At 43.2% G+C, this 12538-nt stretch overlaps 1 protein-coding gene across 2 annotated transcripts in view; it reads right to left on the reverse strand.

Annotated features, from left to right (window-relative positions):
- Nucleotides 1-12538, reverse strand: part of SIRT2 (sirtuin 2) — an 86916-nt gene that overhangs the window by 24120 nt on the left and 50258 nt on the right. For both annotated transcript variants that reach the window (XM_077481669.1, XM_077481670.1), the window contains exon 11: nt 5547-5602. In XM_077481669.1, coding sequence (XP_077337795.1) covers nt 5547-5602 — 56 coding nt within the window. The remainder of the gene's footprint in view (nt 1-5546; nt 5603-12538) is intronic.

A 12538-nucleotide genomic window follows, 5' to 3' on the forward strand; every position in this document is an offset into this window, starting at 1 on the left:
AAAGTCCTGGGGTCCATCCCCACAAAGAGGCATTACAGGCAAAACCTTGCTCTTCTTATGCGAGGCCTGGGTACCATGCACCTTGGCCTCAGTGGCACTTTGGATGGATCCAGTCTATGGCGGCTGTTTAAATCCAGCAGGGATCCCTTCAGCTTTGGAGCTCTTCAGAGCACCTCTTAACACGTGACCAACACCTTAGACGCTGGCCAAAAAACTGATCTACTCCTGGTAGAAGGAGGGGTTATATAAGGAATGAACTTCCTGTATTGGATATACCAGTGTCCATGACCAGAAGGTGCCTATAATACTCATATAGTGATTACTCTGGTGCTCTGTGTCCCATTATGTACGGTAAAGAAAAAACATTTGTCTGTCCCCCATCACTGCCAACACCATGTATACACCGATTTGGATTATTTTTAACCAAAGAAATGTAGTAGCCTCATTTTTTTTATCTGCTAAAGGTACAGGCTGAAATTTGCTGCATTGAGGGGCCAATGGATGGGGCCATGTATTATAAAATCTTGGATGAGAACCTTCTTCCTTCAGCCAGAACACTGAAGATGGGTCGTGGCTGGGTCTTCCAGCATGACAATGACCCAAAACATACCATCAAGGCAACAAAGGAGTGGCTTAAGAAGAAGCACATTAAGGTCATGGAGTGGCCTAGCCAGTCTCCAGACCTTAATCCTACAGTAAATTTATGGACGGAGCTGAAACTTTGAGTTGCCAAGCGACAGCCAAGAAACCTTAAGGATTTAGAGAAGCTCTGTAAAGAAGAGTGGACCAAAAATCCTCCCGAGATGTGTAAAAACCTGGTAATCAACTAAAAGAAACATCTTACCTCTCTGCTTGCCAACAAGGGTTTCTCCACCAAGTACTAAGTCATGCTTTGCTATGGGATCAAATACCTATTTTACTCACTGAACTGCAACTCAATTTATAACATTTGTATCATGTTTTTTTTTAATGGATTTTTGGTTGATATTCTGTCTCTATCATTTAAAATGCATATATGATAAAGAAATGAAGGGTCTACATTTTTTATAAGTGGGCAATCTTACAAAACCTGCAGGGCATCCAATAATTATTTTCCCCACTTTATAACTTAATGAAACTATAATGTCTAGAATAAATGTCCAAATAAGCATCAATGTCTCACGTTTTTACATCAAAAAGAACACTGAGGTTTAAAATATAAGAACTGAAGGAAATGAGAACGGGGCCCCTTGCAACCAGTCAAATTCCAGATGTCTTGTTTGAGAGCAGTTTAGAGAATGTAAGCCAATTTCCGATCAGTTGTGGGAGTAGCCACAGATAATTTTTTAGTCTCTATATGTTCCTACAGCACAAATTTGCCATTGTACAAATTAAATTCTGCTCCACCCAAAACTTGGTAATGGTCCCTGAATTACATGTCAGCGTCATAAAGGAGAAGTTCAGCCTGAGGTCATTCGGCTGGGCTTCTCCTCTGGGTGACAGGAGTGCAACCAATCTTACACTCCTATGACCCATTTTCAGCAGAGGTCTGAAGTTCGCTCTCTGCTGATGTCACCAAGATCAGTCCAGGCTTCTTCCGACTTCGGAAGTCTGGATCCGCCAGGTACCTGGACTGATAGCCATCTCAGCGAGCCGCTGAGTCGACCGCTCCCTGCCCCTCCACAGCTCAGCACGCCAATGAGTGTGGTGGAGCAGAGCAAGACAGCCGATGACTGACAGGCAGCAGCAGCTCTCCGCTCAGAGAGGAGGTGTTGGGTGGCTCGGTTCTCAGTGAAGTGGCAGGAGATAGATGTAGCGACCAATGCTGCATCCACCTAGGTAAGTATGAATATGGGATAATAAATAAAATAAAAAAATCCCATACTTCTCTTTTAAATCTCTCAGGACTTTAATGACAAGAGTTTCTGCAGCAGTTTATGATTCTACCCCTTCCCATCAGGCCACAAAGACATCACTCTCTTTCGTCTAGCCTCCCCTACTATCTATTTTCCATTATGGACAATCCATAGCAATAGCAGGACACCAGAGTTAGGCTTTACAAGAGCTGTAGAGGTGGGCAGCAATGAAAAAATCAGGTGGATGTAATTTACTTCAGGTGTGTTCAGACACGAGAATTCTAGAGGCGAGTAGAGATGAGCTCAGGTGTGTTTGGATACGAGTCTGAACCCATCTGAGCTATCCCACCAGAAGCTGTGACTGCTGACAGCCAATCACCACCCTACAGCTGTGCCTCTTGTATACGTGTGGCTGTGGTGTCTCCTTCACTTACTATTGGCTGTCTGTAGGAACAGCTTCTTGGTAGGATGGCTCCGGTGGGTTCAGACTCCTGTCCAAACACACTTGGGCTCAAGCTCATCTCTACTCACTGCTAAAATTGTTTAGCAACATAAGAAGACAGCATGTGATTAAACGTGCCAGCAATCACAGAAAACCTTAAATTGTTACTAAATCCACAACAGTAAAATCAGTCTGTATATGCGGCATAGAATGCTTGTTATACTCCCTGTGGAACTTTCATGCTGGGGAGAACATTTACTTGTTCTCAGAGCTAGCCAGGTCACATGATATTGACATCACACATGTGGGCGTGTATACAGGCTGTAGTAGAAATCTCCTCCTACCTGAACTCTCAGCACTGGGGAAACCGTGAAGTTTATCTTGTGACCGTAGCATAAAAAGGTATATAGTGGCAGTATTTTAATGTAAAAAGAAGATTTATAAGCTGTGGACACTGTGGGGGGGTTTGAAAAACTATTTTCACATTACTGGGTTTAGTAACACTTTAAAGGGGTTGTAAAGGTAAACAAATTTTCACCTTAATGCATTAAGGTGAAAAAACATCAGACAATGCCAGCTCCCCCAGCCCCCCCGTTTTACTTGCCTGACCCCTTGAAAGTCCCGCGCTCACCCCCGACATCCTCTTTGCTTCTCAGCCTGGCTGTTGATTGATTACAGTGGATGGATTGAAAGCAACGCAGCCATTGGCTGTTGTGAATCACATCCAATGATGCGGCGCGCTGGGGGTGCAGGTGCAGATTGATACAGTGAGCGACTATAGCCGCCGGATGTATCACGGGAGCATGCCCGCAAGCACTCCTCACCATGCGAGGGAGCTCGCATGAACGTGAGAAGTACTTGCGGGGAGAAGCCGGACAGCCGCCGAGGGACTCCAGAAGACCAGGTTCGGGGCTACTCTGTGCAAAACGAGCTGCACAGTGGAGGTAAGTATAACATGTTTGTTATTTAAAAAAAAAAAAAAAAAAATACTTTTACAACCACTTCAAGGCATCTGGCACACTGCTACCTAAAACACAATGTTTTAGGCATACATGTGTTTGTTTTCAATGTGCCTTTACACAGGCATGAAAACACGGACTGTGTATAGATCGGAATAAAATAAAAAACAGAAATCTGCATTGCAAATCAGTATTTCACATGCATATGGTACACTCATCAATACAATAAAAGAAAATATTGCATTCTGGCAGCTTGAATGTATTGGCCGTATGCGTGCAAACCTTAGCAAAAAATGCGCCTCAAATTTTGACCAGGAATACCGGTGTTCAAATATCAGTACTGTGTGCAAAGAACCCTTAAAGTGGTTGTAAACCTCAATCATGAAATCTGAACAAAGCACTTGTATCTGTAGTGTTTACGTGTCTATCTCCAAAGCTCTAGGTGCCATTTCTCTCTGGTTCTTTGTTTCTCTGTTATCAGCATGAGTCACTTCTAAAAAGTTCTCCCAACACATGAGATAAAATTTGTGTGGCGGGGGGAGCTCAGCAGGCAGCTTGTCTATTCACAACATAGTTCTGCTATGTGAAGGGGCTATCTTTTACTCCAATCAGCTCTCAAACACTGTAACTGCAGCCTCTCCACTCCCTCTGTGCTCCTGACAGAGGAAGAAAGATTTTAACACAATTATGCTCTTTAGAGAGAAGAGAAGCCTGCAGATAAACAAGTAAAACTTATAAAGGAGGATTTGTTTAATCTCTGTGTATCACATGAAGTTATTCACTTCACTGGGTATATGAAAGGGTTTAGAACCATTTTAACGAACGCATGATGAATAATTTGCATTAAATCTAGCCACAAAAGTAACTCCAATGCAATATTAAAAAACAACTCTTTATGTACTAAAAAAAGGATTAAAAAAAAAAACAACTCATTATGTACTAAACAAAAAAAGGCATGGGTTCTCTTTAGGCTCTAACAGGAAAACAAAGAAGAAAATAAAAACGGAACGTGTTTGTGGTCTGCTCTTCTCGGCATATCCTAGCTGGGCAAGTCTGAACACATTACACGCACAATAAATTAGGAGCTTCCCCTATTCTGCTCTAGGTTAGCGGTGCTGTCATTCAACATTACGCAATGGAGCACAGGCAAATAAAAGCAAGCTACTGCATTTGTTTTTCTTTTTAACTAAGTAAATGTTTTCTCTTGGTTACATTTACTGATTTTAGAAGATTCTCGTTTTAAAATGAAACCCGATTTTAATTTAGTAGACTGATATGCAAGGAATAATATATTGGCTCAGAATATTTCATACGTGCCTCAGCTCTGGATCTCTGTCAGGATCGATGGCACAACCATCAGCCCATCCCCACATGCCAGGGTGCTAAGTGTTATCCTGGACTCTGAACTATCCTTTCAGCCCCACATCCATGCATTCTCCAAAGCTTGCCTCCTCAACCTTTGCAACATCTCCAAAATACGCCTCTTTCTAACCAATGTCACCACAAAGCTTTCAATTCACTCCCTGGTCATCTCTGGCCTTGATTCATATAACTTCCTTATCATTGGATTACCTTTACATAGGCTATTCCCTATTCAGTCCATCATGAATGCTGCTGCCAGACTCATCCACCTTACCAACCGCTCAGTGTCAGCTACCTCTCTCTGCCAATCCCTCCATTGGCTGCCGCTCACCCAACAAATTAAATTAAAAATACTACCAACAACTTACAAAGCCAATTACAACTCAGCCCCTAGCTACATCACTAGCCTAATCTCAAAATAACAACCTAAATCATTCTCTTCATTCCTACCACATCTTCTGCTCTCTAGCTCCCTCATCACCTCCTCTCATACTCACCTCCAGGACTTTTCTAGAGCCTCTCCCATTCTATGAAACTCCATACCCCAATCTGTCCAATTATCTTCTACTCAGTTTGCTTTTAGACAATCCCTGAAAACACATTTTTTCAGAGAAGCCTATCCTGCCTCCACCTAATCACTGTACTTTGAATGTCTACATCAGCTCATCTCCTACAGTTATTACCTTTTGCTTCACTTGCCCCTCCCTCCTAGATTGTACGCTCTAATAGGGCCCTCTGATTCCTCCTGTATTGAATTGCATTGTAACTGCACTGTCTGCCCTCATGTTGTAAACCGCTGAGCAAACTGTTGGCACTATATAAATCCTGTATAATAATAATAATAATAATACTAATAATAAGGAACATAAAGAAATGGTTTAGCAATTTGTAATAAATAGGCAAGTTTATCATTACAATACATATTGAAATTTTGCATTATCTACTTACAGATTTTAAAGCCGAAAAGAAGCGAGATGGCAGACTTTCCCCAAAAAATACAATATCTGTAACATAAAACTTAACAAATTAAGCAGTGAATTTATTCTATGAAAGCAAACATTTATTATTATATTGCTTACCAAATCTTAGATTTCACGGCTGCATTGGTTTTCTTTTTTAGGCTTTCTATTTTCACCTGGTATACCAGCCAGTAAAGCCCCATACACACAATCAGATTTTCTGCCGAAACCATGTAGTGCAAGGGCCTGCCTGATTGCATACAAATTGTAACTCCTAAGGTTTGACCTCATATGATTTGGTTTTGGGAAATCTGAAGGAAAAGAAATCAGCAGAAAATCTGATAGTGTGTATGGGGCTTTAGTCTTTTTTTTTCCAACAGATCAAGCTCTCTTCCAGATGTATCAGTTACATGGATGAGACAAACCATTTAACATTAGCAGGGGTGTTTAGAATGATCAGCTTTTATTTATTCATGTAAAGCCTTAACCCCAAAAGGAAAAGACTGTTTGCTGTAACCGATTATAAAGTGTTAGCTGGAGTTTGGCTTCAATTTTGTTGGTGTACTTAATGCTAGTGCATTTAACACTCCCCTCCCCCCAGACTGCTGTGTCTCCTGTACTTATTCATCCAGAGTGGAGGCACTCTGATACAGGAGGTGTATTATTGGCCCTATCAGCAGGTGAAAACAGAGGGGAAAAAAGTCTAAAAAAGAAAACTGATGCAGCCCCTACATTTAATGATTAGTAAGCTGCAATAGATTCCATTTTTGGTTTTGGGAATTCCACTTTAGGTTAAAATGAAAAGAAACCACTTTAAAGTGTTTGTGAATTCAGCCATAATAAAGCTAATAGTAATTAGAAGACCATCTTTTTCAATCAAGGGGTTAAATGTGTGCCTATGTGTAATGTGTGTAAAGTGTTCTACTTTTACTACTAGATCTCTCAGTTTCTCAGAAACTGATAGATTGCTCCCTCTGTACAGAGCTCTGAGTTATTTACTAACACACAGCTCTGGGCTTTGATTGAACACCGCTGATCAGCAGGTCCTGGACAATGATTCATGGCCAGGACCTACTGATCGGCTGGGTTCAATCACAGCCCAGAGGCTCCATGCGCACACCCTAAACTCGGAAGTAGGCTGTGTCGTATGGGCACGCCGCTTTGCCTACAACGGCTGCTCGCCCACAATACATTGAGGGTAGTCGGTTGCCAAGTGGTTAAAGATAACAAATCGAAGAACAAATATCTCCTGTTCAATCAATAACAAATATATCTAGCCATAGTGTTCCACTTAGATCATTTTTTTTCTGCTTGTAGTAACAGGCATAAATAGTAATAACTGTACTTTTTTTTTACCGTTATCCTTTAACCACTTTTAGACCGGACCATTTTGCTGGTCAAAGACTAGACCACTTTTTGCGATTCGGCACTGCGTCGCTTTAACTGACAATTGCGCGTTCGTGCGACGTGGCTCCCAAACAAAATTGACGTCCTTTTTTTCCCACAAATAGAGCTTTCTTTTGGTGGTATTTGATCACCCCTGCGGTTTTTATTTTTTGCGCTATAAACAAAAATAGAGTGACAATTTTGAAAAAAAACGCATTATTTTTTACTTTTTGTTATAATAAATATCCCCCAAAAATATATAAAAAAAACATTTTTTTCCCTCAGTTTAGGCCGATACGTATTCTTCTACATATTTTTGGTAAAAAAAAAATCGCAATAAGCGATTATTGATTGGTTTGCGCAAAAGTTATAGCGTTTACAAAATAGGGATAGTTTTATAGCATTTTTATTAATAATTTTTTTTTTTTTTACTAGTAATGGCGGCGATCAGCGATTTTTATTGTGACTGCGACATTGTGGGGGACCCATAGGACATTTTTGACACATTTTTGGGACCATTGTCATTTATACAGTAATCACTGCTATATAAATGCAGTGATTCCTGTGTAAATGACACTGGCAGTGAAAGGGTTAACCAGTGGGTGGCAGTGTAGGGGTTAAGTGTTCCTAGGGGTGTGTTACTAACTGTGGGGGGGTTGGGCTTTCATTTAGTGAACACTGATCTCTGCTCCAATCACATGGAGCAGAGATCAGCGTCACTAGTTGCTAGGCAGAATGGAGAAATGCCGTGTAAACAGCATTTCTCCATTCCATTCAGCCGTCCCGTGAGACGATCGCGGGTATGCCCGCGGCGATCGAGTCTGCGGGTCCCGCGACCGGACTCACGGGGGTCCCAACCAGCGCGGGAGCGCGCCGCCGGTGGCGCGCTCCCGATGGCAGGGCGGCATTGAAGATTGGACGTACATGTACGCCAATATGCCTGCCCGTGCCATTCTGTCGACGTACATCGTCGTGCGCTGGTCGGGAAGTGGTTAAGTAATCCCCTCCTCTCTCCCAGCACTCACCCATACTCATCTGTACTCACTCCTGCCAGACCTCACTGTGTAGCTTGCTGAAGCATGGGATGAACAGGAGAAGATGGAAGCACCTGTGACCCACGGAATCACTGGAGGGGGTCGCTTGCCAGGTAAGTCTGCCATAATGTGCTAATATGCTTTGCATACATGGATTTTAATTGTGGGATCTCTGCACTTGACTTCCTGAGTCTGCACACTTGCTGCGGCTATGTGTATGACTACACTGCTGTGGGATAAGAAGCCAGGAGTGAACCCAGGACACCATACTCCAACTAGAACAACAAAAAAAACACTTTTGAGTAGACTTCGGATTCAGAGTAAACACCTGGTAGAAATATTTTAGCGGAGGCGCATGTGCGCGGCTGACTGAGCAGTACATGGCTGCTTAGAGCTCCGTGGATACCGGGACCTGACAGCTAAATAACGGCAAGTTACAGCTACACACCAACCATAAAAAGTGACACTTATCTTACAGAGACTACGGGGCACTTTTTCACAAGTATGTATAGCGAGAATAAATCAAAAATTAAGTCTGTATCAGAACCAATAATCAAGAAGTGCTGGCTAGAACTAGAATTGCGGTAGTGTCATCCTCCCACTCTGCTCTCTCACAAAAGCAGGCAGTGACAAGGATTTCTCGCACCTCTCAGAGAGGCGAGCTAGATTTTGATTTTGGGATAATTCCCATTTCTTTACAGAATTCCCTCTCGGGTCCTGACCTTCTCTGTCAATTTGAGAGAGTACTACAAAAAGCCTTACAAAATACCTCAGATAACATTACTGAGAAGCTCACGCAGGAGATTCGTGAGGTGGGCCGTCACACCTCTGTTCTAGAACAGAAAATGGATGAATTGGATGTTCTCTCTAATAATCATAATGATGAACTGGAAGCCCTCAGGAAAGAAAATTCTTCCCTTAGTGCCTGACTTGAGGACTTCGAGGAACAGAGCTAGAAGATCTAATCTCTGTGTCCGTGGCATAACTGAGTCCATAGAAGACCTCCAATCTACTATTACTGCTCTCTTTCAGGAATTAGTTCTATTGATTCACATAGAACGCATAGAGATGGACAGGATCCATAGAACCCAGGCTCCCTGGAAAGATGATGCCCCCCCCCCCCCCCCCCCAGGGACACTGTAATAAAACTACATTACTTCCGCACCAAGGAACAACTAATGGAAGCAGCCAACAACAAAGATTCCTTGATCTTCCAGGGACATCGATACCAGATCTTCTAAAGCCCCATACACACTATCAGATTATCTGCTGAGTTTTTCCTTCAGATTTACCAAAACCATGTAGTAGAAGGGCCTGCCTGATTGCATACACATTGAAACTCCTAAGCTTTGTCCTCATATTATATGGTTTTGGTAAATCTGAAGGAAAAACTCAGCAGATAATCTGATAGTGTGTATGGGGCTTAAGACCTCTCACAGCAAACACTCTTGAAAAGAAAAGTAATGAAGCCACATTTACAGATTTTTCAGCACCGTCATATAACATATCGTTGGAGCTTCCCTTTTGCTGTGCGTTTCTCTCAAAAAGGCTCTTCCTTTACCTGCAAAACAGAAGATGACCTTATCGCTGCAATCCATGATGTTCACCTGTCAACACCAGAAAATACAACTAAGGGATCCAAACGTCGAGCAGCTTCCAGTTCTTCCAAAAATCTACAAGATACTTCCAATCTTCCAGGTCACTGCAGTACACATCAGAGGAGCCACTTTGCTTCACCACCACCAGCTCCAGAAGAACAGGTGGACTGATACTTCTTATTCTTATAGGTGATTTCTGGCCATAAGGGCCTGTTCTCTCTTTAAATCACATTTAATGTGACCTCACTTGCAAACAGCTTTGAGTTAGCCCTTTCACCCTGTTTTTTAAAATAAAGTTCTTAAATTTAAGATGTTAATAAAACAATTATCTGCATATTTCAAATAAATGCATTCAAAAGTGAATGCTATTCTACCATTCTCCCCTGGACCTATTGTCACAGGTTTTATCCCCCTGAATAGGGATGAGCCAAACACCCCCCGGTTCGTACCAGAACTTTCGAACGGACCCCACGTTCGTTACGAACGTTAGAACCCCATTGAAGTCTATGGGACTCGAACGTTCGAAATTAAAAGTGCTAATTTTAACGGCTAATATGTAAGATACTGTCCTAAAAAGGGTTTGGGGACCTGGCTCCTGCCCCAGGGGACATGGGTCAATGCCTAAAATGTTTTTAAAAATGGCCGTTTTGGCAGGAGCACTGATTTTAATGACGATTAAAGTGAAAAAAAAAGTGAAATATTCCTGTAAATATGGTGCCTGGGGGGTGTCTGTAGTATGCCTGTGAAGTGCCACGTGTTTCCCGTGTTTAGAACAGTCCCTACACAAAATGACATTTAACGGAAATAACACCATTTAAAGCTGCTTGCGGTTTTAATGTTATATCTGGTTCCTGCAATATGGTTGAAAATCATTCAGAAAAATGGCATGGGTAGCCCTCCCTGCCCATTACCAGCCTATTTGGGTCTTGTACGCATATTAAGGGGAACCCCGTACCCATATTAAAAAAAGGAAATGCGTGTGGCCCCCAGGCCCTATATACTCAGAACAGCAGTATACAGGCGGAGTAAACAAGACAGGGACTGTGTAGGTTTGTTGTGTTAAGTTGAATCTGTTTGTAATTTTCAACTGGTACATTTTTAAAGTGTAGCTCCAGTCAAAAAAACTATTTTTAAGCTTTTTGGAAAACATAGGGAAGGGTTATCACCCCTGTATAATTTGTTTTGTCGTACATCTTTTTTCATCTCACTTGCTGTTGTCTCCTTCCGTTTGCAAGTAGGAGATGTTTGTAAGTTGGATGTTTGAAAGTAGGGGCCTGCCCTATATGCTCTGCAGAAATGGCGGAACAAGGTGTTGGTTTTGCCACAACATTGTAAGCCCTCAAAGTGACTCTTGGTGGGCGCTGGAGCGCCCTGCTGTGAACGATTATATCAAGAATTGTAATTACATGCCATTGTTGAACAGTGGTAGAAAAATTGACCTTTGGTGGTTGTGGTGCTGGTGCCACAACACTATAAGTCCTCACCGTTACTCTGGGTGGGCACAGGAAGGGGCCCTCCTGTGAAATATTATATCAAGAATTGTAATTACATGTCCCTGTTAAACAGGGGCAGAAAAATGTGGCCTTAGGCACTGGTACTGGTGCCACCATACTGCAACCTCTTCCATATACTCTAGTTTTATTGCAGGAATTAGCCCTGCTGCAAAGCATTGCATCAACAATTGTAATTAAACGCCCCTGTTAAACGGGGCAGAAAAATTGGGCCTTAGGCACTGGTGCCACCACACTGCAACCTCTGCCATATACTCTAGTTTTATTGCAGGAATTAGCCCTGCTGCAAAGCATTGCATCAAAAATTGTACTTAAACGCCCCTGTTAAACAGGGGCAGAAAAATTGGGCTGATGGCATCAACCAGAACCAGAAATGTTCTTCCAACATATCAGCGGAGGAGGAAGAGGATAGACAATCAACATAACAGGACAGTCACTCAGCATCAGCATAGGCAGTCTTGAAGGGATGTGGTATTTGAAAAAAATTATTCTGTTACATCAGCTTCAGGTGCTTGGTAGCTGTGAGTGATCCAAGACTGATTCATCTTGATGAAGGTCAGTCGATCAACTGATTCGGTGGACAGGCGCACCCTGTGATCGGTAACAAAGCCACCAGCAGCACTGAAGGTGCGTTCCGAAAGAACACTGGATGCAGGACAGGCCAGTAGCTCAATTGCATACTGTGCAAGCTCTGGCCAGTGATCCATCCTCAAGACCCAGTAAGCCAGAGGATTTTCGGTGGGAAAGGTGTCCAAGTCTGACCTTGCCCCTAGGTATTCCTGCACCATGTAAATCAGACGCTGGCGATGGGTGCTGGAACCGATCATACCTTGGGGCTGCGGACTAAAAAATTGTCTGAAAGCATCAGTCAGACGGCCACCTTCTCCACCGCTCCTTCTGACCGATGCCTCAGCAACACGTTGTCCAGGACCAGGAGTTTGTAACCTCCCAGTCTCTGGGAACGCGTTGCACAGACCTTTCTGCAAGGCCTCCCGGAGAAGTCTCATCCTCTGCTCCCTCTGCGATGGCAAGATAAGGTCGGCAACCTTACCCTTGTACCGTGGATCAAGGAGAGTGGCCAGCCAGTAATGGTCCCTCTCCTTGATCCGAAGAATACGAGGATCCTTCCGCAGGCTTTGCAGGATCAGGGAGGCCATGCAGCGTAGGTTAGCTGAGGCATTCGGTCCAGAGTCCTCTGGGTCACTAAGGGCAACATGATCCACAGCTACCTCCTCCCAGCCACGTACAAGTCCACGTGTTTCTTGGGACTGTAAATCATCCCTACAAGACTGCTGCTGCTGATGCTGAGTGCCAGCCTCCACCTCCATGCTGACACAATCATCCTCCTCCTCCTCTTCCTCCTCCTCTTCCTGTGTGATGGGTGGCACAGCAGGAACTCTGTCTGGATAAAGGGGGCCTTGAGAGGCAAGGAAGTCCTCCTCTTCCTGCCTC

The sequence above is a fragment of the Lithobates pipiens genome, unplaced genomic scaffold (assembly GCF_037356315.1).
Source record: "Lithobates pipiens isolate NorthernLeopardFrog02 unplaced genomic scaffold, aLitPip1_a1.2 Scaffold_16, whole genome shotgun sequence".
NCBI classification, from domain to species: Eukaryota; Metazoa; Chordata; class Amphibia; order Anura; family Ranidae; genus Lithobates; species Lithobates pipiens.